At 51.5% G+C, this 27176-nt stretch overlaps 1 protein-coding gene across 6 annotated transcripts; it reads right to left on the reverse strand.

The window, feature by feature from the left end:
- Positions 1–1555: 1555 nt before the first annotated feature.
- Fbf1 (Fas binding factor 1) lies at positions 1556–27176 on the reverse strand. Of its 6 annotated transcripts, XM_050140347.1 has the most exons (30): positions 26536–27174; positions 24896–24977; positions 24038–24065; positions 22966–23007; positions 21632–21722; positions 19586–19634; positions 18495–18545; positions 17425–17563; positions 15540–15617; positions 14994–15110; positions 14635–14770; positions 14393–14526; positions 13670–13769; positions 12168–12635; positions 11117–11218; positions 10697–10791; positions 10480–10538; positions 9069–9224; positions 8829–8929; positions 8503–8709; positions 7813–7920; positions 7580–7719; positions 7385–7503; positions 6195–6317; positions 5928–6113; positions 5346–5522; positions 5135–5272; positions 4931–5048; positions 3797–3906; positions 1556–2700 (listed from the first exon to the last, which is right to left on the reverse strand). In XM_050140347.1, exons 2-30 carry the CDS (start codon positions 24896–24898, stop codon positions 2617–2619), a joined length of 3459 nt encoding a protein of 1152 aa, XP_049996304.1. In that variant the 5' UTR covers positions 24899–24977; positions 26536–27174; the 3' UTR covers positions 1556–2616. The 6 variants fall into 6 exon arrangements, with proteins under 6 accessions (XP_049996304.1, XP_049996302.1, XP_049996301.1 ...); XM_050140345.1 differs by lacking the exon at positions 24896–24977 and having other exon boundaries at positions 12168–12632; XM_050140344.1 differs by lacking the exon at positions 24896–24977.

A 27176-nucleotide genomic window follows, 5' to 3' on the forward strand; every position in this document is an offset into this window, starting at 1 on the left:
CAAATATGTGAACGTGGGGCCGGAGAGATGATTCCGCTGTTGGGTGAGAGTGCAGGCTATTGTTCCAGAGGACCTGGTTAGGTTCCAGCACCCACACTGGTGGCTCCCGACTGCCTGTAGGGGACCCAATGTCCTTCTGGCACCCACACATTTTAGAAATGCAGAAGTCCTTCATAAAGCTTCAGTGAGTAGTGGTTACCCCGATAAGCTCAAACTTGTCAAGATCTTATGTTCGTGGCTGTTTCGCCTGCATGTATGTCTGCATGCCATGTGTATGCTTGATGCCACATGGGTTAGCAGAGGGCACTGGATATCCTGGAGCTGGAGATACAGAGGGTTGGGAACTGCCACGTGGGTGCTAGAAATGGAACTGAGGACCTCTACAAGAACAGCAAGTGTTCTTAACCATGGAACCATCTCTTTTATTCTTTTTAGAGACAAAGTCTTTCAGTGTAGCCCAGACTCCTAGAGCTCACAAGCCTGCAGTCAACTTCCTGAGTGCTGGGAGTACAGGTGTTTACCACCACAGCCAGCCACGTGAGAGTCCTGAACAAGGTAACAGTAGGCTGCCTTCACCTGCTAAGTCTCAGCTTGCTTCACTACTTAGGAAGACCAGGGTGTTTGGGACTCTCATTGTAGCGCCTTCCTTCCCATGTGCTGGAAGTCGCCCACTTTCCCTTCAGGTGGTGACAAACAAAAATGCAAGGTGGCCCCGTACATGCCAGCTGATTGCCCATCTTTAGATCCACAACTCTCCACGCAGGTTTGACTCACGACTGTTTATGTGTTGAGAGCACTGAGTCCCAGGCTCGTTTAGTCCTTCTGGGCACCAGCTAGAGCAGCAGCATCACACCTGCCCCATGTGTCACATCCTCTTCCCCTATGGGAACTCAAGCCCAGGCCCTGCTACTTGTCATCCTGTGCAAGGGTTTGCAATCCCCAAGTGTCCTCTTCCACCCTTGAGGCACAGGTCATGAATTACTCCCTTCCAGGTATCCCGAAGGCCAGCAGGTGCCAGAGGAAAGGGTATAATATGGTCATAGAAGTCTGTGCCTGGCCACTTTAGGTCAGCCTTTTGCAGGACTACCTGCCTCTTCTGTTTTCCAAAATAATAGCAGCATAAAGCACACACTGAACTTCATTCTCTTTTTTCTGAGAAAGGGTCTCTCTACACACCCCTGGCTGGTCTAGAACTTGCTCTGTAGATCAGACTGGCCTCCAACTCAGAGACCCACCTGCCTCTACCTCCTGAGTGCTCCATTAAAGGTGTGCCACCACTTATTCTGCAGTCAGCTGACCCGGCTTGGAAGGTTCTGTAGCTCAGACTTAATCTCAAATTTAAGGCAATCCCACTTCTTCAGTCACTTGAGTGCAGAGATTACACATGTGAGCCACAACTGGCCAGGGCAAACATTCTAATAACTAAGGACACGTTCCAGTGGGTCCTAGCAACATATGGATGGGCTTCAAGGGCAACTAAGGGGAAGAACATTTATTTACCCACCATGTGTACAGCCCCAGGTTCGGTCCCCAGCAATGCAAAAACAAAACAGAATCGCAAAGAATAGAGCAGTTTAATGGGCCCAAGAGAATTAGGTTCCTTTGAGAATAGCTCTGGGGAGCACAGGCAGACTCTGGCTCACCCTCTCGCACCTTCCTCCTCTGCCCCTGCTCCTGTGGGCATACCTTCATGTGTCTCCTCTGCTCTTGTGATCACACCTTTATGTGTCTCCTCTGCCCCTGCGAACACACCTTCACGTGTCCCTCCTCTGCCCCTGTGAACACAGCTTCATGTGTCTCCTCTGCCCCTGTGAACACAGCTTCATGTGTCTCCTCTGCCCCTGCTCTTGTGGGCACACCTGCTCAGGGTGGAAAGCGAGGAGCACCCCTGAATGCAAGCTGCTGTATTAACAACTGTGGTTTCTTTCTGAGTCCTTCTGTCCTGGTCTGCCAGATCATTTCTCCTCCCCTGCCAACTCCTGATACCCTGCTTGGCATACCAGAGACTGGAGGAGCAGCAGCAGCTCAGCTGTGTGGTCCCTCACAGGCCCCAGGGGTACCTTATTTCCAGGCAGAGGCTCCAACTCCCAAAATCTTCCTCCCTCCTCTGCTTCTCCATATACCCTCGGGTCTACAGCTCCCCACGCCCACCTCTGGTAGAGACTTGGATGGGAGGAAGGAGCTAGTGTGTTCATGTTGAGTTGGCTGGTTACCAGGGAGTAATGGGAATGAGATGGGGCTCAGAGGCCCTTCTCCCTGTTCCCTAGTGGGAAGGGACCTCTCAGTCAGGGAGAAATAGATGACTATGCATGGTGTCCCACTCTAGTGCCCTGAGAAAAGCCCAGGCATGAGAATCTCCAGTGGCTGCCCCGTAGAAGGGGGTGATGAGCTGGGGCCTTACTATGGGACAGGAGTGGGCGATTGGTGGTAAGAAGGCCTTGATGTCATTGCTCCCTTGGGGAGGCACCTGCTGCCTCTTAGCTGGGAAGAACACACAGATACTCTGTCCACACAGAAAGCTGTAATCAGGCTCTGGGTAGTGCGCCACCTTCCTAGGAGCCTCCTCCGGGGAGGGGGAGCTCTGGGTCGGGCTGGCTGAGGAGGCGTTGGCTATCATCAGGCAGAATGGTATGCCATGTTGTAGGGCGCCTTCTTCAGAGTTTCCAGGAAGAACTGTTCATTCTCCAAGAAGTCGTGGTCCTGTGAGGCAGGCAGATTCAGGTAAGTGCTCACACTTCTGTGCCCTGACAGGGTACTCCTGACCCTGGAGAGCCAGCCTGCGCTGAGGAACTCCCTGCACTGGGGAGCAGTGGGGGTACGTGGGAGCTCAGGCATGGAATGAGACAGGCCATGATGTCAGTCCTGGCAAGGACTTGAGAGTCTTGGAATTTATCAGCAGTGACCTCATGTCTCTAGGCCAGTGTCTTCATCTACAAACTGATAAGATTGTCTCAAAGCTGGGCATGCTGGCTCACATCTGTAGTTCCAGCAATGGAAGGAGGACCGCATGCAAATCCAAGGCTAGCCTGGGCTACAGAGAGAGACCCCATCTCAACAAAACAAGCAAACAAAAAGCAAACAGGAAGGAAAATGTTAAGGCTATGGCTCTGCAGGGCTGTGAGGAAGGCAAGCTCACGATGCACATGCAGTCTTCGGCCTGAGCACTCCATGTGGGACCTGCGCCTTGAGTGGCCGCCATTGCCACTGATGTCAAAGGTTATTTGCAGGTTAAGAGGGTATTGTTGACCTCTTGTGCCTAGAAGGGTCTTAGCTATGTAGGCAGTTTGCCGCCTCTTGTCTTTTTTTTCCTCCTGGCAGATTTTCATTGTGTAGCCCTGGCTGGTCTAGAACTTCCTATGTAGATCAAACTGGCCTTGAACTCAGATATCTACCTGTCTCTGCCTCCCAAGTGCTGGGGTGAAAGTTGCAGGCTCTGTATTTTTTTTTTTTCTCTGATTTTTTTGAGACAGGGTTTCTCTCTGTGTAACCTGGCTGTCCTGGAACTCACTTTGTAGACGAGGCTGGCCTCAAACTCAGAGATCCACCTGCCTCCCAAGTGCTGGATTAAAGGTGTGTCCCACCATCACCTGGCTCAAAACCAATTTTAACAGGGGGTATTACTGGGGATTGAACCAGGGCACTGTACAAGTTAGACAAGTATTCTACCATTTAACAAATCCCCAGTCCTAGTGGTCTATTCTTCCCCTTTATGAGTAGGGGCCAGACCTCCTTAGGGCCTTGGAGGGACAGTCCGTTATAAATGTGTGTGCGAGAACCCGAGCCCAGCGGCACTCACCTGCTCTGCTGTGTGCTTCAGCAGCAGCAGCTTGGCAAGAAGGTGTGTGGGCACTGAGGCAGCAGGTATCTGGCTATGCTGAGGAATGGTGAGAGCAGGGGCCTGGATGGCTGACGAGAAAGGCAGGAGCCAATGTCAGGGAGAAAACTGAGAGGCCTGGTTTTTCCTGCAGGACCCACACTGCATACACGGGAAGAGCCTGGCCCATGTCCTGGAGACTCTGGAAAACCCAGGTTCCAGTCATAGCACGCACATGGCAGCTCCCAGGCATTTGTAACTCCAGTTCCAGGGGATCTGATGCCTTCCTCCAGTACAGAACATCCCCCACAACATTCTTTAAAAAGGACAAGGCACACTGTGCTGGAGCAGACTCCTGGTAACCTCCTGTGGGCTCTACAGATGCATGGGTGCACAGACCCACGTACAAAAGAACAAGGAAGAAAGAAGACTTGGAGCCTGTGGTGGCAGAGAAATCCTAACAAGGGGTAGCAGAGGGAGGAGGAATAAAGCCTGCCTGGTCTACAAGGTCAGACTCCACAGAAACAAAAACAAACAAATAACAACAGCAAAAAAGTGTGGTGGCTCATTAATCCCAGTACCAAGAAACACAGGTAGGAGAATTTCTAACTGTGAATTCAAGGCCAGCCTTGTCTACTTAGTGAGTTCCAGGAGAGCCAGGGCTACATACTGTCTCGAAACAAAACCAGAAACAACAAAACTCCCCTCAAAAAGGAAAACAAAGCTGGTGGTGCATACCTTTATCCCAGCATTTGGGAGGCAGAGGCAGGCGGATCTCTGTGAGTTCGAGGCCAGCCTGGTCTACCAAGCGAGTTCCAGGACAGCCAAAGCTACACAAAGAAACCCTGTCTTGAAAAACAAAATAAAACAAAAATAAACAAAAAGAAAATATAAAGGGGGTGGGGCTAGAGAGATACTCAATAGCTCAACAGTAGACACACCTATAATCTAACATTCAGGATGCTGAGGCAGGAAGATCTGAGTTTGAACTCAGCCTGGGCTCCAAAGTAAGACCCTGTCTTCAAATAAATAGCTTCAAGTAGCCGCTAGTGAGCGGCTAGAGGAGGTCCTGCCACTACTCCTCCCACTGTGTCCCATCTTCCTGGAGTCACTTACCATCCATGCTGGCCACTGCAGGGCCCTGAACTGTGGAGCGCAGCCCTGGAAGGCTGGAGGGCACATCTTGCCGCACACGGTCCAGCTGCAGCCTCTGCTGCGCCAGGCTCAGATGCTCCTGCGCCCAACCCCCAAAAGATGGACTCAGTGAGAAGGACAGGCAGGTGGGACCGAGGGACAGAAGAGTGGGAACTGGAACCTTGCCTGGTGCATACGCTGCTCCTGCTGCCGCAGCCATTCCTGCTGCCGCTGAACTGCCTGCAGCCGGCCCTGCTGCTCAGACTGCATCTGCTGGGCCTCCTGCAGGGCCTGCTCACCCTCCTCATACCTCTTGGAGGCCACCTGCAGGGAGACCATGGGTCAGGGCTAGCTAGAATCACATGGCGGCTCATCCCACAGCCCTTCCAAGACACACCTTGCTCATGTGTTCCAGCTCCTGTGCACGGGCCTGGAGTCGCAGGCTGGCCTTGTGTAACCTGTCCTTCTCCAGCCGAAGCTCCTGGCGCTCTCTCTCCAAAGCCTCTCTCTCAGCAGCCAGCTTTTCCTCCTTGGCCCGGAGCTCACAGGCCCTGACTGTCAGCTCTGCCTGCTCCTGAGAAGGTGGAATCAATGCTGAGGTCCCCCATCCAGAGCTACACCAGGCTCCAGACAGCCCTTGGGGACTCCTTCCCCCTCACCTCTGGCAGTGGACAATAGAGCGGGGCTTCTTGGACATGGATCAGAGAAGCCTGAAGCCCAGTTTGGGGGGCCCCCACACAAGTCAAGTAAATTCAGTATGTCCAGTGTCTCTACTATCACTTTCCTCACTTACATATCTGAGTCAAAGGAACCGACTAGCAAGTAAGACAAATATGCACAGTGCCTTAGAAAAGGAAGTTACCCGGGGTGCTGACTGCTGCTCCAGTTTCTTGCCATGTCCAGCTGTGTGCTCTTATTTCTTAGGCCCGGGATTATTTGCACACAGCTGGAAGGCAGGGCCAGAGGCTCTGAGCCCTACCTTGGTCAGGCTGATGATGGTGCCCTCCCTCTGGGAGTCCGCATGGAGCGCCCTCTCAGCCTCGCGCTCGGCCCGTTCCTTACTCAGCTTCTGCTGTGTGAAATACTCAGCCCACTCTGCTGCAAGGCGCCGGCGCTCCTCCCCACACTTGTTCATGACTGACTTCTGCTCCTCTAGCAAGGCACTCTGCGTGGGGGCAGGAGGGGAGTGTGAGTGTCCTCAGGCAGGAATGGTGGGGTCAACAGCTGAGGGTGGAGCTGGACTCACCTTGGCTCTCTCCAGCTCCTCCCTCTCCATGGAGAGTTGCTGGACCATGACCTTCCTCTGCTCCTCCAGGCTGCGCTGTGCAGACTCTGCCTTGGACTTCTCAGCAGCCACCCGCCAGCGTTCCTGCAAGGCCCAGGACAGAGCTGAGGGTTGGCTCCCTACTCTAGGAGCAGGCCAGACTGTTCCAAAAGAGTTGGGCAAATCTGGCTTCTCTCAGGCTAAGTCATAAACCCCTCATTTCCAAAGAAACACGAAGTGACAGGTGCTTGGGAGGTACTGCCCTGGTCCAGTTCCTGCAGTTCTGAGTTAGGAGGCTCCAGTACTCAGGTCAGACTGTACCACAGGGAAGGTTCAGGAGTGCCCTGCCCTGAACCGCCAGGTCTGACCCATTACCTATCAGTCACACATGTTGGGAACCCACCGTTTCTGTAAGCGTGAGGGGAGAAGCTCAGCAAGTTTAGTCTTCCTTAAAGACTAAAGCGTAGGGACTAGAACCATGGCTCAGCAGTTAAGAGCACTGACTGCTCTTCCAGGGGACTGGTCAGTTCCCAGTACCCCAGAACGGCTCACAACCATCTGTAACTTCAGTTCCAGAGGATATGATGTTCTCTTCTGGCCTCCAAAGGCAAAACACGCACACACATTAAAAATGAAACAAAACAGCTAGGTGGTGGTGGCGCACGCCTTTAATCCCAGCAGAGGCAGGCGGATCTCTGTGAGTTCGAGGCCAGTCTGGTCTACAAGAGCTAGTTCCAGGACAGGAACCAAAAAGCTACGGAGAAACCCTGTCTTGAAAATAAAAAAAAAAAAAAAAAAGGAGGCCCAAGCTCACTTTCATCTATAAATGACATGTAGGGTTGTCACATAAGGCGTTAACTGACATTTAGTCAAGAGTAGCCATCCCAGTGTCACAGGGGTGATGTGACAGATCTGAGTGACAGGAGGAAGAGAAGTACAGTGATAATAGAGGGCTCTGCAGGGTGGCTTGACGAGCAGGTGTTGGGGGACCCAGCGTAGGGCTGAACACAGAAGAGGAAGAGACAGGAAGAACAAGATTGGCCCCTGCCGGCCTGAGTGGAGGAGAGAATGGCTGTGCATGGGTTTGACCCATGGGCTAGAGTCAAATCAGAGTGGCTGAGATCACAGGCGGCCCTGGTCTGAAGACTTCCTGCACACCAGGACAGCCTCACCTGTTCCAGGAGCCGGCTCTGCTCACTCAGGCGCACCTCCATCTTCCCAATGACCTCCTGGAGTCGGCTGCGCTCTTCCTCCATGTCTCGCTGCTGCCGGCCCAGCCGCTCCTGCAGAGCTGGGGGCAATACACAGGGTGCTCACTGACTGCCGTCCTTCCTAACATGGGGGTCTCAGTTACAGAGAGGGGCTACCTCGCAACTGCTCATCTTGCTGCCGGATCCCCAGCTCCCGTTCCTGTGAAGTGGTGAGGTGTGAGGCCTCCACGCGGGAGGACAGCACATTCAAGCTGCTGGAAAATTTCTCCATCTGCTCAATGATGCCATTCAGGGACCTGAAGGATTATCAGGGCATCTCATCCCGGGCACGCCCAGGACACCAGGCCCAACCAATCCCTTGGGCAAGCAGCACCAGGTAGCACACATACCGAGTATGGGAGGTGGCACTGGTGACAGCATCGATCTCTTGGTCCTTCAGCATCTTTAACCTCTGCAATTGGTGCTCGTGGTCCTTGCGCATCTCCAGAATGGATGCCCTGAGGGGACGACAACAGAGGCCAGGAAGGCCAAGGATCACTGTGAGCAGGGCCACAGATGACACCAGAGACTATGAAAGGAACATGCCTTTGAGCACCATCTCCTCCTCTTCCTCCTTCAGGCAGAGCCTCAGAGCCTCAGTTTCCTGGCTCTTCTGTCTCATCTCTCATGGCTTCCATGCCACGTGCACATCCACCCTGCTGCTCAGCAAAGGATCCCTTTCTCAGCATAGGAGGAAGCTATGTGCCTAGCCCTCTGTGCTCGCCCATGGGCTGCTCTGCCCTCCAGAGTCTTTTCTTAGCTCCATTCCCATCCAGAGAGGCTCAGTGCATGACTTTTCAGACCCCCCCATTCCAGCAGAGTGGGTGGAACCCTACCCATGAGAGGCAATGGGTTGGTGTGCTCAGCCTTGAGCCTCCATCTCAATGGGCCGAAGGGAAGGGCAAGCTTATGCACAGGCTGTAGAGCCACACTGTGGTCTCCTGGGCACTGCTGTCAGCCGGCCAATCCTCATAAGCCTACTCCCCAGCCCCTGCCCATCCTCTTGTCAGTCCTGCAAGGCCACTCCCTAGTCTCCTTACTGCTGCAGCTCCCGAAGTCGTGCCACCTCCTGGTCCTTCTCCTGTGCAGCCAGGGCCAATTGCCGCTGGTGCTGAGCTATGAGCTCAGCCCTGGCCTGCTCAGCTTCCCGGCAGTATGACACATGCTGAGTTGACAGCGCCTCCTTCTCTCTGCGGAGCTGCTCCTCCCGCTGCTGGTAGGATGCTTCTAGTACCTTGACTCGGCTTCTGTCAACAGAACACCCACCTAAAGTAAAGGGTCTCACGGAGCACACTGACATGATCCTGGGGCTCAGGGAGATCTGAACATGAGCTAGGCAGTCCCCAAGACTGGAGACAGCGGATACCTGTGCGCATCTTCAATGAGCTCCAGGTCGGCCTGGTGCCGCTGCTGCAAACTCTCCAGCAGCATGCTGTGCTGGGTCCGCTCCAGCTCCAACTTCCGCACCTGGGCATGGGTGAAGCGAGGGCGGTAGGGACCTTCAAGCAGCCAATTCCACATTTTGTGCATTCAGTCCCTCCTCCCTCCTGGTGATGCCTCCAACTGCTTCCCAGGACAGTGGCCCTCACTGCCCTGCAGCTCTCACCTGGGCCTCCAGCTCGGCCAGCTTGGTCTGGCTCTGCAGCAGCTCAACCTGAAGCTGGGCAGTGCTGCTTGGGAACTGCCCTTGGGCAGCCAGGAGTTGCTTCTGGTATCCTGAGCCTGGCAGCAGACTTTGTATCACAGACTCCGGGAGCATGGGCTGTGGGAGAGGATAAGAGCTGTTCCAACCAGAAGCTGACAGGCCTCTTGCTGAGCTCCTCCGCCTCCACACCCGGACTCTTGGCCATCCTTTAAGGTAGCTAGAGACCAGAGTTCTAGCAGAACAGGATCTTGGCGAGTTCTAGGCCTTGGCCTTGCAAGGAAGTCATCAGAGCTCTGGTCAGCAAACAGAGCAGCCTCCCTCCCCAAGGACATCCTCCTCAGTGAGGAGCCATCGCTAGCCTGAGAGAAACAAATGGCTCAGTTATGACAGAAGCTTCTAACCCAGCCCTTTAGGTCAGGCCAATAGGCCTAGGTGACAGTTGGTTGCAGTCAGGTCCCTTCAGGGACTTACTCCTGGCTGTCCTACCTCCCAGGCCCAGTGATGCAGCAGGAAGATGCATAGATGGGGATGTCTTCCAGTGCAACAACAGGACAGCTGTAGTCAGGAGCTGGCCTGCCTGAACTATAGCCCAGGCCTGACCTCAAACTTGATTTTCTACCTCAGTCTTCTAGTCCAGGTGTTTGTGTGAGACGGAACATGGTGGTGCTTTGAGTGATATTGTCCCCATAGGCTCATGTTTGAATGCCCGGTCCCTGCTCAGTGGAACTGTTTGGGAAGGATTCAGGTATGGCCTTGTTGGAGTAGATGTGACCTTGTTGAAGGAGATAGGTCACTAGAGGTGGGCTTTGAAGCCCATGCCAGGCCCAGCATCTCTTTCTCTGGTTCTGCTGCCTAAGGATCAGAATGTAACAGTAGCTAAGACTACATTCTTTTCTCTCTCTCTCTCTTTTTTTTTTCCAGTACTGGGGACTGAACCCTGGGTATTGCACACGCCAGGCAAGCTTCCTCTAGAGAGCAACCCTCACCCCTCTTGAATCCAGGATGGGTTGGAACTCACTATGAAGCTTTAGGTCAACCTCAGACATGTGGTACTCTTCCTGTCTCAGCCTCCTGAGTACAATTGAGTACAATGCCAAGTCTGTACTAATGCCTTCTTGGGAACATCCCAAGCTGCTCCTGCACAGCAGCCAGCTCCAGCTCCCTACTGATGCTGGCAGTTACAGCCACCTCCACTCAGGAGCAGAGAGGCTAAAAGTCCAGGAAGGGCTAATGAGGGACACCAGAGCAAGTGGGCAATGGCCTACTGGATATACAGGATATATTCTAGCAGAATGTCAAAGTCCAGTTCCTGGAGCAGGGGAGAATTGTTCTCTGGGCCCAAGATCTATACCTGTTTGTCCACCTTCCCTACCTGGACAGGCACAGAAAGCCCCGTGTGGTCCTGGGAATGTGGAACATAAACTGCAGGCTCTGAAAATTTGACAACAGAGAAAAGAGAAGAAGGTTCAGAGAACTGTGGAGCCAGGGGCATCTGGGAAGAGTCCCTGTCACTCATCTTCCAGAGTCCCCAAAGGAGCTCAAGGTACCTCTTCCTCACCCACGGCTAAACTCCAAAGAAGGAAACAAACCTCTGCTGGAGAAGTCCCCAGAGGCAGAGGCCATTCCCGTCTTGGGATCACCTACAGGAAGGACAGTAGTGGCTGGGCTCCAACTCATGGCGGATCTGGGGACAAAGATGAGGGCACATTGATCGGCTTCTGTGTCCAACAGAAGTAGAGAAGGGGAAGCAAAGAAAAACACTGGATTCAGATACTAGGTGAAAAGGTCTCAGGGCTGGTACTCTACTGGACCGAAGGATCGGCTGCACTGGTGGCTTGGTAAAGGAGGTGGTATGTGCCCTCAGACATCTCTGTCATCTAGGCATAGACGCGGAACACGACAGTCAGCAAGCCACCTTGGGTCCCAGCACAGTCATCATCTATCCAGGAAAGGAGGCCTGGGCTGGCCCCGTTACCCTCACGCCTTCCCGGCCCTGTCTCTGGACATACCCTGTGATGCCAGGCCTGACAGCTGTGATCCCTTGTGTAGCTGCTCCCGAGGCTTCTCCAGCAGCGGCCTGCTCAAGGGCCTGAGTGCTCGCAACAGGTTGGCTGAGGAAAGTCCATATTAAAGGTAAAGGCTCATGGTGAGCTACAGGAAGACAGCCCCAGACATGCCCCAGACATGAAGCTTACAGCAGTCTTCTCCTGCCTCTTGGACTGTGTTCTAGGCTGGGCTCCTGGAGTTTGTGGCCTGCTGCCCACCTCGGCATCCATTAATCACAGCACCCAGGGGCACGTCACACACACTGGAGCTGAGTTCAAGCTCAACTGCTGCATCTTTCATTTCTTTTTGTTCAGTCTTGGACTCTAGTGCGGCTCAACCGCCCCTCCCCACAGCTAACCCTCGGATCACTCTCTTCTATTAGCTCCTCTTCTTCCTTGGCTCTCTCTTCAATCTCCGGTCACTGTCAAAACTGCTCTCCCCCAACACACCAGCTCTAGGATGTCTAGGACACGGTGGTGGTGTCCCAAGACTCTCACAAAGTCACACAATCTCCCCCGCCTGGTTCTGGTCGCAAGGTTTGTCACTGTTTCCTCTGGACTTGGCCTTGTTGGCCCCTTTCCCTTCCCACCTACAGGGGTCACTCACTCCCTAGCCTCACTCAACAGCCATTCTATCGTTCTCAGGAGCTGCCTCTCAGCTTCCACATTTACTCGAACGCTTCCAAGAAGATACAGGAAGCTCAATTCATACACGCATTAGCCACTTTTAACGAGCTGACAGAAACACCTACATTTGGCACAGTGGGTTTCTTTGTCAGTTTGACTGGTACTGTGGACAAGGCTGTGGCTCAGACAAACAGACAGTGAATCCTGCTACCTCAAAACATCCTCTGTCCCCACCGCAGTCAGGGCATGGGTGTCACCAGCACCTGGGCAGCAAAGCGGAGCTGGCATCAGTGCCCACAACAGTATCCTCTAACAGGTAAGGTGGGCAAAGCTAGCCCCTCAGCCTTGCCAAATCCTTTCCACCAACCGTGGTGGCCCATGCCCATACCTGCTAGAAGGGGTCTGACCCGATGATCCAAATGAGTTCAGGCCCTTAGAGGGTGCAGCATGCTCCTCTCTGGCTAGACCGTGGGATTTCTTCTGAGAAATGACATGGCTCAGCCAGTCGTCGTCCTTCTCCTCAGAGGTTTTCGGTGAGGCCTGACTGGCTTTGGGAGAGGGCCTTACACCCTTGGCTGCTGACTTTGCGGTTGAGGGCAGTCCAGCTGGCACAGAGTGTGGCTCTGGGGCTGAGTGCTGGTTTGTAGTGGGGGGTAGAGAGGGTGTCAAAATGGCTGAGTCTTCTTGTTGAGCCTTTTGAACAGGAGAGGGATCCGGCAGGGCCAGGTCATCATCCTTAAGGCCTAACCAGTCGGCTCCTCCTCTCCTGGGGTGGATGGGGCTGGAAGCAGGGGGAGGGCTCTGTTTGAAGCTAGGTTCTCCCTTAAGGTCTGAGCCACCTTCTCCCAAGAACCTGCTTCAAAACAGAAAAGAGAGTGTTAGACAGGGGAGGAAGTCCAGCCCATTACCCCATTAGCCCCCATACGAGCTTTACTCTTTGCTGTTGAGGGGGCGCATATCTGGCCCATAGCAAACTGGGCTTAGTGGTTCACACTCGTAATCCCAGCACTCAGGAGGCCGAGGCAGGACTGCTGTAAGTGAAAACCTAGCCTGTGCTACGACTGTGTCAGAACGGTGTGAACAACAGTGAACATCCCACAGCAGCTGGAGATGAGGCTCAACTGGCAGACCACAGGTCTAGCATATACTAAGCTCATCTGTACTGACAGCCGACCAGGATGGAGGCGTACACCTGTTGTCCCAGCATTCTGCCCAGTGAAGGCAGGAGGATAAAGTCAATGTCATCCTTGATTACACAGGAGTTAGAGGCCAGTCTGTCTCAACAACAAAAAGGGCTAGAGAGACAGGTTGGTTGTCATATAAGCATGAGGACTTGAGCTCCAGAGGATCTGACATCCTCCTATGGCCTCCTGAAGCACCAGGTACATGCATAGTGCACAGACATATATGCAGACAAAACATTCACACACACACACACACACACACACACACACACACACACACACAAACAAATCCTTTTAAAACAAAAACATATACTTGGAGAAAGATTACAAATTCCAGAAAGTTGGTTGCTGGTCTATTTCTGCTGCAAATGAGGAGTGTGTGCTATGAGGACAAAGCCAAAGGCAGGGTTCCTGGAAGGCAAGGAGGAGCCCCACTGCTGACTCAGGGTGGTGGTTGTACTAGTCCTTGGGCTGTGACAAAACAGCCTTTCACGATACTCAGGGTGTCAGCAGAAGCAAGCCCACCTCCTCCTTCCCTGCTGAGGAGCTCAGGGCTCAGGGCAGCCAGTCCACTCAATGCCCACACTTGGGCGTTCCTAGCTTCCCTCTCCCCTTGGCACCTGCAGACTCATGTCCGTTGGGTGGATGGGGAAGGCTACAGGGACAGGCCTGTGCCCGAGGCTGACCTCCCTGAGTCTTCACTTACCTGACCGACTGTCGGCGAGACTGCCTGCCTTCAGAGGAGGCTACAGTGGGCTGGTAAGCCCCAAAGGTGAGGATCTCATCATCCCAGCTGTCTTCTTTGTCTGTAAATTAAAGGGCACGAACATGATCTAGAACATGGAAAGCCAAACTTTTTACAGGATCTGGCAAATGCTCTACCACTGGGTGGCATCTCCAGACTGAGGGAAAGCAGATGAATGAGTGGAGGCCAATCAAAGAGCAGCTACAGAAAGCAGCACAGTGTTAGACCACCTATGGGTAAGATATCTCATGACACAGCTGTCTCTGTGACAGAGAGTTCAGAATGTGTGTTCTGAAGGGAAGCTTTTGTTAAAGATGTGGTTTGAGCTGAATACAGTGGCTCCCACCTTTAAGCCCAGCACTTGGGTAGAGAATTATTATGAATTTGAAGCTAGTCTAGAGTAATACACTGTCTCAAAAGAGAGGAAAAAACTGGGTACAGTAGGACACACCTTTAATCTCAACACGTGACAGGCAGAAGCAAGCAGATTCCTGTGAGTTCATGGCCACCCTGGTCTACACAGTGAGTTCCAGGCCAGCCAGGAACTATATAGAGAAACCCTATCTCAAAAAACAAACCAAACTACCCCCCCCCAAAAAAAAAACGGGATGTGGGGGAGACAGAGAGAGAACAGCAACCTTGCAGCCGGTACAGACTCCCCCTCCCTCCTCCAGGCGTCCTCACCCTCTGGCTTCTGATACTTCTTGTCTAGCTTGAACTCTCTGTGCTCCCCAGCGCCTGGACGAGCAAGGAACTTGGCAGCTGTGCCTCGTCCCAGCAGTTCATCCAGCTTCGAGCGAGCAGGAAGGGGCCCTTCCCTGTGGGACAGGTATGGAAGGACCGTGCCATGACATGGGGCTCCCATGTTGCTGTAACCTTTGAGCTTTTCCCTGGCCAGGGACTCCCTACTTCATAACGATTCTTACTGGTCTCCGGTCTTCTTCCTCTCTGCTTTGGGGCTGTCTTCAAAACCCAGGGTGGTCATGATGTCGTCCCCTTCGTCAAACAGCAATTCTTTCTTCCGGATAGGAGTATCCCCAGGAGTTAGAGGAACAGAAGGACCTAAGAAAGAAAAGCAGGGCCCAATGCTTGGTGACTGAACAGAGTAGGGGGAAGACAACCATTTGCACTTGTCTGGTTTTTTCAGGGACCCTGACTCTAACCCCACCCCAGATTACACATTCACCTCCCTAGTCCTAGAGCCTGCCCTGCCGAGGTCTGGGCTCTGTACTAGAAAGCTGCCTTGACTCTGCCCACCCTGGAACCATAAGTAGGCCTCTCCTACCTTGGCTTGCAGCCATGCTGGGGCTCTTGGAAGCAGGCTTACTCTCCATTATGGGTGGCTTCTTGGCAGTTTCTTCCTCCTCATCAGAGAGAAGTCCCGCCAAGGGGTCTTCAAAGTCTCATGGCCAGAAACAAAGACAAAGGTCAGACTGCTGTCTTTTGCTTAGGTAAGCCGAGCCGGAAGCTGAGGGTAAACAGGCTCTTCAGCATCCACAGTGGGGTCTATGGGGCAGGGTAGGCGCAGAGGGGCTTAAGCAAGGCATAGGGAGTTGAGTGAACCCTGGGACTCCTAGAAATGTCCCTAAGGCATGAATCCATTCATAAAGAAAAAGGGACCTTTTCCTTCACTTTGAAGCCTGGCTTCACAGTCTTTGCGAGTAAGTTCCTCGAACATCCTGGCTACTAGAGCAGTTAGTTCCTAATCGTGACCAGCTCCCTGCTCCTCTGACACACAGAGACTTGGCCTTCAGCAGCAGCATCCAGGCTGCTCTCAAGCAAAGCAGTCCAGAAAAGGGGACATGCAGTGGGGGAGACGAGACTCTGATACCTTCAAAGGAAAACTTCTTGTACTGAAGCCCAAAGTTGCTGGAAGGGAGAGGTGGCTTCTTAGTGGCAATGGTGTCCCCTACAGGAAGAAGAGAGAAGGCAGTCTTAGAACTGAGTCTTTCCTGCCCAAGGTTTTCCCTGTATTTGAGCACCAGGGACAGCGGGCACTTTGTTCTGACAAACTGAGGTTCTTGGCTGTAAGCACAGCCATAGAGCAATCCATACACCCGCTTCTCACCTGGACCTCTGGGAGGGAGACATGATTGGAAGGTACTCCCACCCCTCACCACCAATCGCTGGCTCGGGGGATTCCCAAGCCGCGCCACACTTCTCCCTTTTGCAGTGTGAGTAAACCCCAGGAAGCCATGCAGGGGCAAGTGCTCTATCACTAGGCCATACCCCAGCCCAGACTTTTCATGTTAGATAAAAATGATCCTCTAGCAGCTGTAAAAGAGCTGTGCTAGATAGTTTTAGTCAACCTGACTCAAGCTAAAGTTATCTGAGAGGGAACTTCAATTAAGAAAATGCTTCCATAAGGTTTAGTTGCAGGCAAGCCTGTAGAGCAGTGTCCTCAACCATCCTAATCCTGCAACCCTTTATATAGTTCCTCGTGTTGTGGTGACCCCCGACCACAACATTATTTCATTGCTACTTCACAACTGTAATTTTGCTACTGTTATCAACTGGATGTCTGACGTGCGACCCCTGTGAAAGACTCGTTTGACCACCAAAGGGCTCAGGACCCACAGGTTGAGACCCACTGTTACAGAGCATTTTTTAAATTAGTGATTGATGGGGGAGGATCCAGCCCACAGTGGGTGGTGCCATCCCTGGACTGGTGGTCCTGGGTTCTATAAGAAAGCGGCTGAGCAAGCCATGAGGAGTGAGCCAGTAAGCAGCACCCCTATGTGGACTCTGCATCAGCTCCTGCCTCCAGGATCCTTCCCTGTTGGAGTTTCTTCCTGACTTCTTTTGAGATGAACAGTGTTGTGGAAGTGTGAGCCAAGTACACCCTTCCCTCCCCAAGCTGCTTTGGTCATGGTGAAGCTTCACAGCAATAGTCACCCAGAAACAAGAACGGATCAGACCTTTTCCCCACATAAACACACACAGTTGGCTGCTTGGCCTCTTCATCCTAGGCACATTGGTGGTCTGAACGACAATGGCTCCCAGAAGCTCATATATCTGAATGCTTAGTAATCAGAGAGTGGAACTGTTTGGAAGGATTACAAAGATTAGGAGGTGATGTGGGATTCCCCTCTGTGCTGTGAATACCACTGGTTAATAAAGAAGCTGCTTTGGGCCTATTGCAGTGCAGAATAGGGCAAGGTGTGAATCTAAGCAGATAGAGGAGGAGAAAGTAGGCGGAGTCAGGGAGAAGGAAACAGATGCTGGACACTGGATGGAACCTTACTGGTAGGCCACAACCACACGGCAATATACAGATTAGAAAAAAAAAAAGTCTGAACCAGACCCAGTCAGTGTCTCTCTTTCTCTGTCTGTGGGTCAGGATGGTAGCTCTTAGCTACTTCGCCAGCACCATGTGGGCCTCCACACTCCCTGCCATGATGATAATGGACTAACCCTCTGAAACTGTGAGCCAGGCTCTAATTAAATGTTTTCTTTTTAAGAGTTGCCTTGGCTAGCTGGGCGGTGGTGGCGCATGCCTTTAATCCCAGCACTTGGGAGGCAGAAGCAGGCGGATCTCTGTGAGTTCGAGACCAGCCTGGTCTACAGAGCTAGTTCCAGGACAGGCTCCAAAACCACAGAGAAACCCTGTCTAGAAAAAAAAAAAAAAAAAAAAAAAGAGTTGCCTTGGCCATAGTGTCTCTTCAAAGCAATAGAGCACAGAAAACTCACAGGACACAGCGCTAACTTCCGCATACCTTTCTCATTCGCTGTTAATGTGCCAGCAGGCTTGGGATTGCTAGGCACTTCTTTCCCAGAACCCTTTGCAGGTCCTTTGCCAGAGGGTGGATGAGACTTCATCTGACCAAAGAGATCATCGTCCATGCTATCCAGGTCCTAGGACAGTGGGAGAGAAGCCTGATGTCTGGAAGGGGCTATGGTTTAGATGATACGAAAGTCTTGGCTTGGGGAGGTGGTATTAGGAAGTAGGGGCTTTGTAGGAGCCTCTGAGTCATTGGGGGCAGTGTCTTGAAAAGAACTCCAGAACCACATCCATCGTCTTCCTTTGTTGTGCTTCAAATTGTGGCCATGTGACCAATACAGTTCCCTGCTGCCATCTGCCACCCTCACCAGAGGCCAAACCAACTCCTGCTCCCAACCTCATCCCAAAAGAAATGTCCTGGTGACGGAATGCTTTTCTGTGGCAGCACAGAGCTGACTGGCTTGGAGGGTGGAGGACTACAGGCTTGGGCACCCAGGGGAGAGGATCAAAGAAAGAAACCGAGGAAACTGGTGAGAAAGAAAAGAAAATGGAGCCAAAGGCAGGCAGAGTGGGCGGGGTGGGAGCTGGCGCATGAGGCTGCAGTGAGACACAAGTCAACACAGAGAGAAATGGAGACGAAATGCACACAGGGCTGCAAGTCTGCAGCCAAGAGCTCTGCCTTGACCCGGGGACCATGGCAGAACGAGAACAGGGCTGCTGGCTGTGAAAACAGAACAGAGGTGGCTGACGCCCACAACTCTCTGAAGAGTCAGATTTATTTCCAGTTTTATCTGATGAGAGGGAAGAGCTTTTGACAGGGAATCTGGGGAAAAACACAGGAAAGGCAAGGAACAGACTTTAGAGGAAACTTTAACCCTGATCTACTTCCCCGGGTGGTCCCAGCTAGGAAAGTCTGTGGTTCCTACTAGAGGCCTGTGGCAGACTTCCCAGGCTCCAGATGCCCAGGGCTATACAGGAGAAGTTACAGGACTGGAAAGCCCTGGCTTGACCTGCTGGGATCCCACACCTACCCCAGCCTTGAAGGGGGCGAAGCTGTTTGGCTACCTTCATGTTCTGCAAGAAGACCTGCGGGTCTGCATCCGAGACGCTGGAGACCTAGGCCACAGGTGAAGACACAGCGAAACTAGTGTCAGTCAGGGTCCAGCAGGCTTGGGGGTTCCCAGTCCTAATCATCTTGCTTTTACTCAGCAGGGGCAGAGAGCTTAACTGATGAGGCATCAACAGGAGGGTCTCTTGCTCCCCAATCTCCTGGGACCAGCTCTTTGAAGTAAAATCAGCCTGTCTGTGGAGCCCCAGAAGTGTTCTCAGTGTCTATCCCTAACTGCAGAAGCTATTTCCACCACAGGCCTTCAGGAAGACTACTTCCTAATCATGCACCTAGTCAGCTTGGCTGTCATGGGAAGAGGTGATGCCCATTTCTGCAGTTGGGAGCGCTCTGTCATCTAGCTCATTGTTCTGGTAAGGAAGAAATGGATGCTGTTTGGGTCCATTCAGCAGTCTAGGGACATTACTCTAAGAATCAAGTACAAAGCCGGGCGGTGGTGGTGCCTGCCTTTTATCCCAGCACTCGGGAGGCAGAGGTAGGCGGATCTCTGAGTTTAAAGTCAGCCTGGTCTACAAAAACTAGTTCCAGGACAGCCAGGGTTGTTACACAGAGAGACTCTTGTCTCAAAAAACAAACAAACAGAATCAGGTACAAAGCTGGGCATGGTGAAACATGCCTTCATTCCTAGCACCTATAGGCAGAGGCAGGTGGATTTCTATGAGTTCCAGACTGAGGCCAGCCTGGTCTCCAAGGTGAGTTCCAGGTCAACTAGAGCCACATAGTGAAACCCTGTCTCAAAAAATCAAAAAAACGTGTGTATGTGTGTGTGGGGGGGGGGAGTCCAAGTTATAAATGAGTTTGTACATCTGTAATCCCTGATCTTGTTGTTTTGGGCTGAGGCAGAAGGCTTGAGTTGTAGGCTAGCTTGGGTTACACAGAGAAAATCTACCTCAAAATGAAACAAAACAAGCCAACTTTGCAGGAACTTCTAAACTTCTAAATCTTTCTGTGAGGAGCTATTAGGCCACTCCAGTCTCACTTTTTGGGGACAAGCACAAAGGTTAAAGACTGGAGAATGGACCAGGCTCACCTCAGCATCAGCTCCCAGTGGCCCTTCAACACTGTCTTTGGGGAGGGATCTGCAAAGAGATGACATCATCAGCAATCTATATGACTAAGCCATTAGGTGATTTATAAAAGTTAAGACTTGGGTCTGGGGGTGTAACTCAGTGCTACAGCATGTGTTTAGCATGTTCAAGGCCCTGGGGTCAATCCTAGCATCAGGGAATGGAAGGGAGAGGAAATGAGAGAAGGGGAAGGGAGGGGAGGGAGGCAAGCCAGTCAGGTGTAATGGCATACACCTGCTATCCCGCCACTTGGAGGTAGAGGGAGAAGGATTAGGACTTCAGGTCACCCTCAGGTACTCAATTTTAGGCCAATTTATAATACACGAGACCTTGTCTCACAGAGTTGTGGGCAGGCTACAGTGTCAGAGTGAACTTGGGAGAGATTTCTCCGGAGGACAGCAATAGAATAGGAATCTCAAGGCTGGAGAGACGGCTCAGCTGTTAAGAGCACTGGCTGCTCTTCCAGAGGTCCTGAGTTCAATTCCCAGCAATCACATGGTGGCTCACAACCATCTATAGTGAGATCTGATGCCCTCTTCTGTGCATGCAGATAGATAACAAATGAATAAATCTTAAAAAAAAAAAATAGGAATCTCACATATGGCTGTGTGTGGTGGTACATGCCTTTAATCCCAGCACTCAGGAGGCAGAAGCAGGTGGATATCTGTGACTTTGAAGCCAGCCTGGTCTACACAGTGAGTTCTAGGACAGCCAAGGCTACATAAAAAAACCTTGTCTCAAAAATACAAAACAAAACAAAATCCACAGACCACACAGTATAGATCTTTTCTACTTAAATTGTTTTTCTATTTTTTAAAGCAGTGAAGTTCTTTAAATATAAATTGTTAATAAATAAATAAATATTGGGGTGAAGGAAAAATATTGGGGACAAACGAATGGCTTAGTCAGTGAAACACCTGCTCAGTTAGCATCTTAAGCATCCGTGTCCCCAACACCCATGTAAAATACTGGGCAAGGTCTTGTATGTCTGCAACCCTTGTGCTAGGTGGGGAGAAGAGGGGCATGCAAATAAAAGAATCCCTGGAGCTCCCAGTCAACCAGTCCAGCAAACTGTTGAGTGCCAGACACAATGAGAGAGCTTGTCTCAAAAGATAAGGTGGAGAACCACAGTGGAAAATACCCAAAAGACCAGCTCCAGCCTTCATATGCATACATACACATACACACAAAGTTAGTTATAGTTAAAGCTGGGCATAGTAGTACATGTCTGTAATTCCAGTATTTGGAAGGCTGAGGCAGAAGGACTGCTCCAAGTTTGAGACTAGTTCACTATGGGCTACATGGTTAGTACCAAGCCAGTATGATTATATAGCAAGACCCTGTTTTCAAACAAACAAATAAACGAAAAGAAAAAAAGCCAACAAAATCCAAATAATCTTGTCTAAAACAAGAGAAAATCATAATTTTCTTTCTTTGGTCTCCCTCTGCTTTGATTTTTTTGAGACAGGGTTTCTCTGTGTTGCTTTGGAGCCTGTCCTGGAACTCACTTTGTAGACCAGGCTGGCCTCGAACTCAGAGAGATTTAGAGATTTGCTTGTCTCTGCCTCCCGGATGCTGGGATTAAAGGCTTGCGCCACCACTGCCCGGTTCTCTCTCTGCTTTTAAGACAGTGTCTCACTATGTAGTCCTGGTTGGCCTGGAACTTCCATGTAGACCTGACCTCAAACTCACAGGCATCTACCCGTCTCTACCAGGAATAAAGGTGTGCCCCACCCCACCTAGATGGAAAGAAGGCAAAAGGTGGAGTTCTCATTCTCAGGGGTTAAACAAATCTGAAAGGCAGTGATCTGAACCATCCTCTTTCTTCAGGGTTACTGAAACCGAAGCTCAGAGGAGCGTGGGATGACCAGTAACAGATGGAGGACTAGGAGCCAGGCCTTCAGATTCCATCAATACTCAGGGCTGAGGGGAGAAGTACAATCTCCCAACATTAATGGTGCACTGGCCAAGATGGAGCGTAGTGCAGGAAAGGGGCCAACAGGGTCTACCTTGCTTTAGCCTTGGAAGCAGGCCACTGAGGTACACTTGCTGTGTCTCTGGCACGTGAGGCTGGCTCAACAGGCTTCTCAAGCAGTGTTGCTGGAACAAGGAAAACAAGACAGGTCACACCACGCCAATCAGCCACAACCAAGAGGACCGTGATTCCGCCACTTAGCTGCCTGCTGCACCTTCCACAGAAGGGTTGTTGGCATCACAGGCACATCCCGATGCCATCCCTGATAAACATGAGTGGAGCGGGTACATTTCCCAGTAGGAAGTCAATCCCAGATGCCAGGAGTGCCAATGAACAGTTCAACCCACCCACCTGTGCCACAGGAAAAGGCAGAGGCACGATGGGTTTTCCATAATCCTAACGCAGGCTGAAATACATGGTTCTCCCTCAAAACAGAAGTCTTGATCCCCCCTGGTGAGCTCTGCACATCCCCTAAGCCCTGTTCCTCAGTGCAGCGACATGGACACAAATAGTAAGGGGCCATCTGGGCATGATGGCTCATGGTTATAATATTGCACAGGGAAGGCTAAGGGAGGGAATTTCCTCAAGTTTGAAGCCAGCCTGGGCTATATAGTGATACTCCATCTCAAATATAAATAAATAAAAAGCCAGCAAGATGGCTCAGATGAAGATGCTTCCACAGACTAGAAGGAGCTGTCCTCTGATCTCCACACATGTGCAAATGCACAAGCATGCACCACCCTCCAAATCCAAAAAGCAAAAAAATAAACCTAAGAGATTTTTAAAAGAAAGACTCTATAAGGAACCTGGCTGAGAGAAGCAGCTCAGAAGTGTAGGGCCCTGGGTTCCCCTCCCAGCATTACAAAAAAACTTAGAAAAGAACAAAGTGATATGAGGACTCTTACAGCCAGGTGCCTTAACCAAGTGGGCAAAGCACATGAGCAGACACTCCACAGCACTGGGACATACATCCCAGCCGTTCATAGCCGGCCGTCACCAAAAGGATGGGAGAGCTGGGCCTGGTGGCACAGGCTGTGACCACCGCTACTCTGGAAGCAGAAGGGAAAGTTCAGTGGCTCGCTGGGCACCCAGGGAGTTCGAGGCCAGCCCAAGCATCATGCGGAGACCCCGGCACAAAGTACAAAGTAATAAACTGGCTGGGGAAACTGCTCAGTAGAACAGAGGCTGCCTAGCCAGGAACAAAATCAAATGAAAACCGAAGTTGGGAAATAAGCATTGGTGGGTGTGGTCAAAGCAGGAGCCTTTGGTGCTGCTGAGGGAAATTCTCTCCTTCCCCCCTGTGGGTCCCTGGGTGGAACTCAAGTGGTCAGGCTTACGCCCCCCCCACTCTAGTCAGTCTGCACTTACTGTCATCTCCCAGGAGGTCACCAAGAACATCATCAATGGAACCTGAAAGCAAGGAGGCAAGAATGACACTTAGAAACCTGAAGCCCTGAGACTTCCGGGTCCCAGGCTTTGGGCTGAGCCACAGGGCCTTTCTAAAAGCCTGGGGAGAAGTTGAAAGTGACCTTCCCGAAGGTAATTTCTCCTCGAACTGTTTCCACCCACCACACCCACCCCAAACACACAAGCCAGTGACCCGTCCTCCAGCCCCTAGGCCAGGGTGGTTCCCCTCAGCCCCTCCCCGACCTGGAGCTGGACTGACTACACTCTCCCTGGCCACTGTCGGATGGAGGCGTGGTGGGGACATCTAGGTAAGCACAGTTGAATTAATTCTCCTACCCAGCTGTATTTACCTTCCCCACCCTGAACGTCCACCAAATATCCCCGAATTCAGAGCTCAGTGAGAAATTGTGTTTTTCTACGACTACATGTATTTGTTTTTTAAAACTGCTCAACAGTAGAGGCCACCCTACGGTTTTCATGAGCAAAGGCTGCTCTCGCCACCCCTCTGTCTAGGAGGAGAGTGTCAGCAAAGTCTTCGTCCTCCAGTCTTTTTAGTTTTTAATGAGACACCATCTCTCTCTACATAGCTCTGGCTGTCCTGGAACTGTGTAGACCAGGCTGGCGTTGAACTCACAGAGATCAACCTGCCTCTGTCATCTGAGTGCTGGGGTTAAAGTAGTGCACCAACACACCTTGTTTTTTTTTTTTGTTTGTTTGTTTTGTTTTTTAAAATTAGAACAGGAATGTGTGTAGCGACATCTGTGGAGGTCAGAAGACAACTTGTAGGACTCAGGTTATTGGGCCTGGCATGAGATCCTTTGCCTGCTGAGCCTCCTCACTAACTTTTTCTTGGTTAAAAAAAAAAAAATAGGGTCTCAACCAGGCTGTGGTGGCACAACCCTTAAATCCCAGCACTCAGGCAGAGGCAGGCAGGCGGATCTCTGTGTTTCAGACCAGCCTTAAACCAAAAAGAAAAAAAAAAAAAAGGAGAGGTGTATTTGGATTAAGGGGGATGTTCCATGTCTCCACTTACCTTTCAGTCCTTTCTTGGTTTTCAGTGCCTAAAATGGGGGGGGGGGGGTAGATCACATCAACAAAATGCAGCAGTGAGCATGTGTTGGCACTGGACAGGAAGAACACTCTGCCTTCTCCAGGCCCCGGGGAAGGAGCACCAGGCATCACGGATAAGTCAGTTTTCCTCCAGCTTCTGAGAATGAAGCACTCAAGAGGCCAGAGACACAGTCCTTCCTAGCCAGCAAAGCCAGGTGCAGACAAACACCTCTCTTCAGATTACAGATATTACACACAAAACCACCAGACATATGCAGTCACAACCAGAACGTCTTCTTCTGTTCTGTGTCCAGTGAGGGTTTAAAGATGCTTCCAGCAGGAAATGCAGAGGACTCAGAGCTCGAGAGATGGGCTGGTGTGGCTCACCTTCAATCCCAGCACTCAGGCGGGGTGTGTGTGTGTGCAGAGGCTGGTGGATCTCTGAGTTCCAGGCCAGACTGATCTTTTACATAGCACTTCTAGGCCAGCCAGAGCAATAGGGAGGCCTTGCCTCAACAAAACCAAAGAAAAACTACAAAAACAGAGGCTAAAGGAAAACTCTGCTCACTGATTAATTTCTTTTTGGGAGTGGGGAGGCAGGGCTGGGAAGGGTCTCACTGTGTAGCCCTGACTGGCCCGGAGTTCGCTATGTCAAACAGGCTGAACTAGAATCCACAGAGATCCACCTGCTTCTGCCTTGACCTCCAAGTGGGATAAAAGGCTCAACTCAATGCTTAAGTTCTTTCTAATGCTACTCTACCATGGAGACCATCTCCTAGAATGGTCAGAGGTTCAGGGTGCAAAGGTGGGGTAGGGTGGGGGTTTATATTTCCACGCCTACCATCTGGGACTTGGGGGCTTTCTGCAGCTCCTTCACAATAGTGTCCGGTCATGTGCACTCTTGCTGAGCAAGTTCATCCTCCCTAGCAGAGAAAATTAAAGTAGCTGCTTACAAGAGTTGTGGCTGGAGCTGGAGGGAGGGTTCGGGAACTGAGAGCACAAACTGTTCTTGCAGAAGACCTGAGTTGGGTTGCCAGTACCTGTGCTGAACAGCTCACAACCTCCTGTAACTCCAGCTCCAGGTGGCCTCCATGGGCACCTGCACCCACACATACTTATACACACAATCGTATAATTAAATAGAAAATATATTTTTTAAAATATGTAGTTTAGCTGGACATGGTGACAATCCTGAAATACTTGGGAAAGGGAGGCAGAAAAAAAATCAGGCACTCAAGGTCTTCCTCAGCTACACAGCAAATTCAAGACCAGCCTGGGCTATGCAAGTCTCAAGAACAAACAAACATACAAAAAACCAAAATAATAAATAAATAAAATACAGCATTTACCAGTGCTTGACTCCAAGGTTGCTAAGGACCCTCTCACTTAGGAGGAAACCTCTTAAGTGGTGGTGTACACCTTTGATCACAGCATGCGGGGACAGAGGCAGGCGGATCACTTGTGAGTTCAAGGCCAGCCTAGTCTACAGAGAGAGTTCCAGGACAGCCAGGAATAGGTCTGTGGGTAAAGGTGTTTCTGCCACCATGCCTGACTATGCAAGCTGGATCCTTAGGACACATATGACGGAGGGAGAAAATGGACTCCTGCCAATTCTCCTTTTACCTCCATGTAAATCTGTGTCCTGCCCCGCAAACAGATAAGTGCAATTAAAAAAAAATTCCAGAGCTGAGTATGGTAATACATACTTAGCTTCAATACCAGAACTTGGGAAGCGGCAGGAAGAGCTATGTAACAAGACTTTGTCAAGAAAGAAAAAGCTAGGGGGCTGAAGAGAAGCCTCAGCCATTAGGAGCACTTGTTGCTCTTTCAGAGAAGCTGGGTTGGATTCCCATGACCCACGTGGTGGCTCACAACCTGTTATTCCCATGGGGGGCAGGAGGGACAAAGGGATCTGACACCCTCTTCTAACCTTCATGCATATGGCACACAGATATACATGCAGACAAAACACCCCTACACAGAAAATAAAGATGCATTTAAAAAAAAAAAAAGGTTAGGTATAGTGGCTCATACTTGTAATCCCAGCACTTAGGGGGCTGGAGCAGGACTGGTATGAGTTGGGCCAGCTTTGATCATATAGTGAATTCTTGGGGCTAGGGTGAGTGCCTGTCTCAAGAAAGATTGTGTGTGTGTGTGTGTGTGTGGGGGGGGGAGAGAGAGAGAGAGAGAGAGAGAGAGAGAGAGACAGAGAGAGAGAGAGAGAGAGAGAGAGAGAGAGAGAGAGAGAGAGAGATTTGGAGACTTCTTGGAAAAAGCAGTCCACGCATCCTTTACCCTGGGAGAGGATGCTGAAATGGCAAAGAACCACGTGGAAAGGTAACTACATCCTGGCCCGGTCTACCAAAAAACTCTCCCGACTATTTGTGGGCAGCATCCAGCAGGAAGTGTGAGTGAGCTCTGGGAACGGATTTTTCTAACATCCCCTCCCTTTCTCCCCTGCTCCGCTTCACCCAGACCCACCTTCGCAGGCCTAGGAAGAAAACCGGCTGCGGCGCTCATCTGTCTTCCTGGTGTGCCTAGCCTCTTATTAAAATGCAAAGTGTATCTGGGGTTGTGGACACTGGGGAATGCTTGTGTTTCTCCCGCGCAAAAGCAACTTTAGCGACCTGCAAGTCCAGATGTGTTTTGACTCCTAACACATCAAGGAATTTCTGCTATCTCCTATGCATCCCGTCGCCGCTTCCCAAAGGTGGGGCATTTTCTAGGAGCGGCTTGGAAAGGCCAGAGGGTCTTCACACCTATTCAACCAACTCCTTGAGGACATTTTAAGGGCCGCGAGCCCGCCCCTCAGCCCCAGCGGTTCGGTTCCGGGCTACAGCGTCGCGCCAGGCGAGGCATGGTGCCGCTCAACGTTCCATCCCCCGCGCGCCCACCCCGCGCTTCTCCCAGTTTCCGAGGGCCCTGTTACGAGCCGTCCTTTCAGAAACACGGCCACGGAAACCCAGCCCAACCAGCGTCCCGGATTCCGACTCCACTCAGTCCGTCCGTTTCCGCCTGGCCTACCACCACTGCGCGGGCGACGTTCCCACCTCACCGCCTCTGGCCTCAACTAGATGGCGGCGTGAAGCAGTCTAGGAACTGTAGTCCGTGGCCCGCTCACT

The sequence above is a fragment of the Alexandromys fortis genome, unplaced genomic scaffold, assembly GCF_014885135.2.
Source record: "Alexandromys fortis isolate MF-2015 unplaced genomic scaffold, M_Fortis_MF-2015_v1.1 scaffold_39, whole genome shotgun sequence".
In the NCBI taxonomy this organism is placed as follows: domain Eukaryota; kingdom Metazoa; phylum Chordata; class Mammalia; order Rodentia; family Cricetidae; genus Alexandromys; species Alexandromys fortis.